The sequence below is a fragment of the Aplysia californica genome, unplaced genomic scaffold (assembly GCF_000002075.1).
Source record: "Aplysia californica isolate F4 #8 unplaced genomic scaffold, AplCal3.0 scaffold00316, whole genome shotgun sequence".
NCBI lineage: Eukaryota > Metazoa > Mollusca > Gastropoda > Aplysiida > Aplysiidae > Aplysia > Aplysia californica.
This window is the reverse complement of record NW_004797586.1, coordinates 73,070-80,485: the sequence shown is the minus strand read 5'-3', so window position 1 is coordinate 80,485 and position 7,416 is coordinate 73,070. Positions and strand designations below refer to the sequence as shown.

The following is a 7,416-nucleotide window of genomic DNA, read 5'->3' as shown; positions in this document are numbered from 1 at the left end:
TCTCTCTCTCTCTCTCTTATATTATTATGTAGCTTTAAGTCTAATAAGACACTGCATAAATATCATGGTACCTTGACAGGCGTTTAGTGAGTTCCTCATTCAAATTTTGTTTCATTTTTTTTTTTTTGGCGTTCAGCTTTTTGACGGTCAGTTTCTTTTTGCTTTTGTCTGCGGATTTTTAAAATTTTTTAATTTTTTTTTTGGGGGGGTTGTCATTGATGCCAACCTCATTGTCTCCTTCTGAGCACTTATTGATCCCGCAACAACAACAATTGCCAGCCTAATCTTGTTTGCCCGAGATGCCTAGGGAGCTGGATAATACGATGGGGCCTATAGCTTACTTTCTAATTAGTCCAGAAAAGCACATCAAAATCACAGATCGGACTTGCAGACTGACCAGCACGATCAAAGGGAGATAACCTAGACAAGCAAACTGAGATGCAGTTTATAAAGCAGGAAAGCCAAGAAGACAAACGCCAAGAAGAGGATTCCCTTTCACTTTTTCACCATTCAGAAGGGAAAAGGAGTCGTATGTAAACACGGTTAACTTCTCGAGAGCCAACAACATAGTCGACCAACGCCCTTTAGCGTCCACTAGTAGGTATGTTCGCGCACACACACTCATACATACACACATAAACACTCACACACAGACATACTCACACACACACACACACACACGCACACTCACACACACTCACACACACACACTCACACACACACTCATACACACACATACACACTCACACACAGCCATACTCACACACACACACACACGCACACTCACACACACACTCTCTCTCTCACACACACACACACACACACACACACACACACACACACACACACAGATATATAAATAGACAGATAGATTGTAGCCTACTATTCTTTTAAAGTGACACCGACCTGCGTCTGTGGTGTAGCCGTTAGGCGTTTTACTATATCACACAGGAAGTGCGAGTTCGATTCCCGAATGGGTAGAATTTCTATCAGGTATCTGTCTTTCTGCTGGAACTTTGCATCTCTGTTTTAGCCCGGGTTGGCCCTGACAGGCCTGCCTCCTAAATTATTGTCTAAGTCTTGGCAATGGGGTTGAGCAAAGACCTGCATAAAAAGTGACTCTTCAAAGAGAGACATGGAGGGTAGACATTAGGTTTTGTCGGCTTCGACTATTGACTAGAACAATGAAATCACAAATCTATGGCCTCCCCCTCTCTCCTACTAACTCACCAAGATATTCTGGCGGTGCACAAAAGTGCAAGCATAGGTTGACCACGTTTTGCCCCACTTCCGGTCTTCCGGCAAAATGGCGTAACCATTTTTGTTTTTAGGATTCCATGAACGTAGAATGATGTGAATTGACTTTTGAAGTAAGGTTTCCAATTAATATGTATACAGATGAGGGTTTTTTTTTACCATTAGCTGGCATGTACATAAGAATATTTCTTCCGTAACACTAAGGTAAAAGTATATCTAGATCTAGATTCTAGATCTAGATCTAGGCTTTCAAGATCTGGTAATGGTGCTTGAGAGTGTTCGTACTGAATAACTGTGATTGAACTTTTCTCTCTCGTAATAGATTTATGAAGTGATTCAAAAGCAGGCCCAAACTCTTGACACCAAAGCTATAGCCTACCAGAACAAATAATTTGTTTTTATTATCTTCTTTGGGATGGAGACGATCGGATTGACAAAAAAGCCATTAATTATGACTTGAAGCCTTACAAAAACATGATTGGTTAAGGAAGATAAAAATGCAGTCACTTGAGACTGATTTTTCAAAACAAATGTTACTATTTTCCCCCAGATAGATAGCTGAGAAATTTTAGCATGATAGGTAGTGCTTCGAGGGCTAGAGGATATCGGTTTACGGTCCAATATTGGTCTTCGAGCCGATAGTTAAACACCTCTCAATCAGAGTACGCAAATTACTTTCACTACGGTATTTGACTGTAGCGGTTCTTTTGTTTATGGCAAAACGAATTTGAAAAACGATAAACTCATTTATCGTAAATATAATTTATCGTAAACATACCGTCGTGTCCCTCGATTATACTTGCAACGATGAAAACTAAAATAATGCGCAAATACTAAAACAATAAATAAAAACAGAGTGGCTCGTGGTGAAGGAGGAACTCTGGAAACACCTGACGAAGATCTTTTTCGTTGATTCATGCATAGTAAAACAACGTTAATTTATTCTTCTGCTTCGTTGACTTCCAATCCCCAACACCCACTCCAAACCTGCCCAGTTTTGCGGCTTGCGGGATATGCTGCCGTGGTAGCATGAGCGAGAATGGAACGGGCCGTCCCCTGATATCCGTCTTGAAGTCGAGGCCAGAAGGTAAGACATTAGTTACCATATCGGCTTCAAAGTCAGGAGTCAGAGTTCTGCCGTGTAGCATCATAGTAGCATGAACTAACATAACTTTTAAACTCTCTAGGAACACTAATAAGCCTTTTAGTGGTTATAAAAGTGTTACACCCCAATGGACACTGTTTGGATTATCTAGGAGACGCGCTACTTTGACTTTGCTTGTCAGACAAATAGGGCTGAGTGGGAAACAGCATACATATATCAACAGACAGACGGAGATCATATACAAAATGTATGGTAAAACTCAACATGCTTGACTGTTATATTGCACTACTTCGTATTTAAGCGAGAGAGTAAGTCTGATGTTTTAACTGCTTTTTCTCACTTTAAACAAATCTTTGCGCAAGTCAAATCAAGAGAGAAGCCCTCAAGCTCCGCATAATGTCAACAAGTAGAAGTGGAGCCTTTAAATTACGTTCAAAATGTGGCAAACGTTTCTCTGTCAGAGTTGGTCTCATTGGCCACAAAACAAACAGACAAGCAAACAAACAAACAAAAATAGTAGAAGGCACAATAATCATAACCTTTAATTTTTCAAATTCTTCTATTTCGCTGGAGAAATATTCTCCTCTGCGGATGTATTGGTCATCGTCAGACATTGACGGACGCAGCTATTATTATGACTATTACGTCCTCTCAGACTCTGGTACAGTAAGCCTGTTAGTGAGACTATGACCACGATCTTCGAGAATGACGATCTCGTATGTTTCGCATTCTGTTGTAGAGCGAGACGTTACGTTCTGCAGGTCAACGTCTTCATGACAACGCAGGCAAGACATAGAAGACATTACCGTTTAATTCGGAATTTGAATCGTTTTTTCTTCATTTCCAAGCTCTGAGTCGATCGATGTTTATTTAAGTTGAATGTGGTGCAGCAAACTTTCAGAGAGTTTGGGGAGGGGGGGGAGTGGGGTTTCAGTCCGGCGTCCTGTAAAGAAAGGGATGGAGTGGGGATGTTCCAACTTCGGAAACTCAACTATTTTCTGGGTCAAGTTCAAAGTTTAACATAGTTGAACAGAATCAGACAAAGAGCGCCAGCGTTTGTGGAGTAACGGTTGGGTGCTATGCTGTCTCATACAGGGGCCGGAGTTCTATTCCTGAGTGGGGAGAACGGTTTGTCGTGTATCTCGGGGGGGGGGGGGGTTCTTCTGGAATGTTGCATCCATCTTGTCTTATCTTGTCTTATCTTATCTTATCGTACGTTGGCTGAACTTCTACAGACGAAGACCCCCAGAAACCCCGTCAGCGAAAAGAGGAGAAGGTCCGATTCAACGACGAAGTGAGCTACGCACCAAGCGTCGGGGGCTCTGCCGAGAACACCAGATCGTTCTTTTCGATACGTGAAAACTCGTCAGAACCCTTCCAGGTGACATAACTATTGCTATACATGTGTACATGTAATTGCAGTAGGCAAACCAGGTGTGGACATCATATTTTACGTTCTAACAGTTTCGTTGTCGCGGAAATTAATTGTTTTTCAGCGGGTGTTTCAGTTGTTTTTGTTAGTGAATAAGATTTATTCATTCATACAAGATTACATCTTTCGAGTATGCTTGTAAATATGATCCATTCAGTCCAAGGGCATTAACAAATTTGGCTTGGCTTTTTATACTTTTTAGTTTTCTTTTCGTAAAATGACTTATTCTCATTTTGTTGTGGAAAGAGACTGGTATCTTTTTTTTCATTTTCGTGTACTCATATCTCATACCATGCCCTTGCACTCATAACAAAATTGTTTTTTCTATCCATCTATGTTCTGTCTACCCCAAAGCACACCCTTTTCAGGCTTTTTTCCCCCTGGCATCTTGTAATTTCCTTGCGCTATATTGTGACATTGGGAAAGATGTGCTTCGTTAATCTCAAGATTTTGTTGTCTTTTCCCCCCCAGAGATGAATGTGAAGAGAGGGCTGTCTTACCACCAAACTACTCTTTGCACACACACACACACAAATACACACACACACACACACACACACACACAAATACACACACATACGCGCAAACACACATGGATATGGCAGACCGTGTCTCTCAAACTTTACACACTGTCGTTTTTCAGTCGAAACTCCGAAGGGATAGCTTCGGCAATGTGAATGAACAGATGCAGCTAGAGAACAAACGACGCTGGTGCTGCAGATGTGGATGCCTGTGTTTAAAGTACGTCGTAATGATTATGATTGTACTCTTTTGCGTTGAGGTTTCCTTTGGATCAAAATGTAATAAATAGAAACATAACAAAGTTCCACGTTTATTACTCCCAGCGGAGACATTTGGTTTAGAAGTTTTAGCAAGAGTTTTACGGCACTTGCTACACGATTATGTCATGTAAGTGCCGTAGATAGAATAACAAACTCAACAAAGAAGGAGGAGAAATAAGGACGAGAAATGTTTAATAGTGATAGGAAAGAAGGAATAAACGCATCAGAGCTGTTATACAATAGTGTAACGTGTGCTATGCATATGTACAGAAAAACGGTATCTAAATATATATAAATGCATAGCTACATACTAACTGAAATACACAGGTTTACAACAAGCACCCTATTGCTGGTCGTCTCTGAGCGGGGCCCGTGTGTGTGTGTGTGTGTGTGTGTGTGTGTGTGTGTGTGTGTGTGTGTGTGTGTGTGTGTGTGTGTGTGTGTTCGTTTTTATCTGGGGTTATCGTTTCTTTAACAAAGATACATCTCAATGAACGCACATCTTAATCAACACTTTGTGACCGACGTATGCTTGACATTTTTTGTGGGCCTAATGTCACAACTCGGCCAGTGGAGACTTCAACCAACGCCCCTTTAAACCCGAATTGCCTTTTTCAAGAGGTACAATCTGTCTCCGGTACATTTACGTTCACGTGTAGGTTTCAGCTTTTGCCTGACATAGAATTGGCGTCTCCCAAACCCTTGTTTTCTTCTTCCAGATCGCCATACTTTGACTTCATCTATTGTGTGCTTCTCTTATTACGATCTATTTCTTTATTAATTTCTATCCTGTTGTACTGTCAGTTGTCGAGAGGAGATATATGTAGTTGACGGACGTGGGCCAGGTGTATTTGCTTTTCGGGTCGTCATGTTGTGTCTTTGAAAGGCTCGCTTGACTCCTTCCATCTGTCCTGTTCTCGGTCTTCCCTTTTCTTTGGAGCCGTCGAACCGCATATTGTAATTTTTCTCATTATAAAGGTATGTATTTTAAGCAAGTCCGTGAGCTGCTACTTAAAGCGTTGCGTGTGTGTTTGTGAAAGAAAAGCGTGTCAATCTTTCCTTTCTTTTACTATGTCTATGAGGGGTTTTTTTCTATCTGGTGATGACGGTTTTACGTTTACCGAGAGTTGACAAATTGACTGCACCTCATGTATATACATTATAGTTTCAATGTGGATTACTTCCTTTCCTCAGGTGAAAACTAAGAATAACAAAAAGCCATGGCTCTGTCCGCTGCATTCACCCTAAAGTTGCGCGATACGTCACAAGTCACCTTGAACGATGCTCAAGAAGTTCGTCTGCATAAGAGCGATCTGAAGGATTTTCTTATTTCTTACCAAACGTCCTGTTTTATTCTTCACCCATCATGACAAAGATATCATACTGTACTTTTTCCTCACCAGCGTTTTTAATAGCCAGCACCCTAATCCTACACTCCAGAGGCGTCTTGTTTACGCCCCAACTGTCATACCCACAAGAACTTGTCCCAGTCCTTTAAACAACAAACAAATAATATTATATAACAAGGCCGTGCCCGTCAGGTCAATACTGCAAAATAGTTCTGCCGTGAGTTGTTGTTTTTTCGTTAGTTCACGCAGTCAGGTTTCTTCCTTTCTTGCAATCCAATCAAGCATGAGAGTTTTAAACTCAAATGACCCCCGCCCCCCACACACTTCTCCCCTTCTCCCCTTCTCTCTCTCTCTCTCTCTCTCTCTCTCTCTCTCTCTCTCTCTCTCTCTCTCCAGCAAAAAAACAAACAACATCTTGAGATGAGAGTTCTGGTCAGCTGCATCAAGAGGACGAATTTTCTCCCGCAACCGGAAATTCTTGGTGTGATTATGGAACAGCCAGATGTTGAAGGTGACACTTAAGCTTAAAGACATGAATTACAAAACAAAACAAAACAAAACATAACCTGAAAAGACAAAAAGAAACAAAGAAGAAAAAGAGATGAGGATTCTTTTAAACTTCTCAAGTATAATCTTTAATTTGACTTTCAGTAATTAAACACGTTTTTTTTAACAGGGGAGGAAAAAAAGGTTTTATTCTTTAAACAATACTATACCTACATTATGGTTGTTGTTTTTTTGCTTGTTTTTAATGTTTAGAATTTGAATTTCGATAAAAATATTTATTGAGCACCTGAAACCTACTCTACAAATTAAGAAACTGCTATTTAAAAATTCAATATCTATTTTGGGCTTAGTACATTATAACTGCTGGCCAGCGATTAAATGTTTGGTGACGAAGCTCTCGCCAAAGTACACGGAATTTTTTTCACGTTTACATGGACATGATTGTAAATCAAGTCTGTTTTTTTCCCTCTTTAAATTATGTATGTACAAAAATTAATAAATTATACCTCTTTTAATACCAGTTATAACAAGGTGTCTTTTGCATGAATTTCATGTTGAACTCTTTCTGTTTTGGAAATAATTTACATGTTGTTGAGTTCAAAACTACCGTTCAAAAAGGATGGTTAGCGGGTGCTTTGGTACGGTTTGCTCTTTTTTCCCCTATCTAACAGCTATCATCCTTTTCTCTCCTATTTTATTTATTTGTTTATTTATTATTTTGTTTTTGTTGTTGTTTTGATGGGTTCTTTGTTTTTGTTACTATCATGTAACACCTCAAATCTTCAGCAGTTATATTGCCTAATTGTGGCTGTGTAGTTGTTGTTGCTGTGGTTGTTGTTGTTATAGTGGTTGCTGCTGCTGCTGTTGTTGTTGTTTTAGTGTTGTCACAACTGATGTTCGAGTTGCTACCCTGATATATTTATTGTTATCATCATCATCATCATCATCATCATCATCATCATCATCATCATCATCATCATCATC

At 40.0% G+C, this 7,416-nt stretch overlaps 1 protein-coding gene across 2 annotated transcripts; it reads left to right on the top strand.

Moving 5' to 3' along the window:
• The first annotated feature begins 1,291 nt into the window (after positions 1 to 1,291).
• LOC101860028 lies at positions 1,292 to 7,060 on the top strand. 2 transcript variants are annotated; one of them, XR_001184989.2, is made up of 5 exons: positions 1,292 to 1,370; positions 2,253 to 2,344; positions 3,598 to 3,743; positions 4,438 to 4,535; positions 6,322 to 7,060. XR_001184989.2 is itself a non-coding variant. In XM_005102184.3 (5 exons), the coding sequence occupies exons 2-5, from the start codon at positions 2,287 to 2,289 to the stop codon at positions 5,772 to 5,774; spliced, it is 306 nt and encodes a 101-aa protein (XP_005102241.1). In that variant the 5' UTR covers positions 1,292 to 1,370; positions 2,253 to 2,286; the 3' UTR covers positions 5,775 to 6,285. The 2 variants fall into 2 exon arrangements, 1 of the variants encoding a protein (XP_005102241.1); XM_005102184.3 differs by lacking the exon at positions 6,322 to 7,060 and adding an exon at positions 5,771 to 6,285.
• The last annotated feature ends 356 nt before the right edge of the window (positions 7,061 to 7,416 follow it).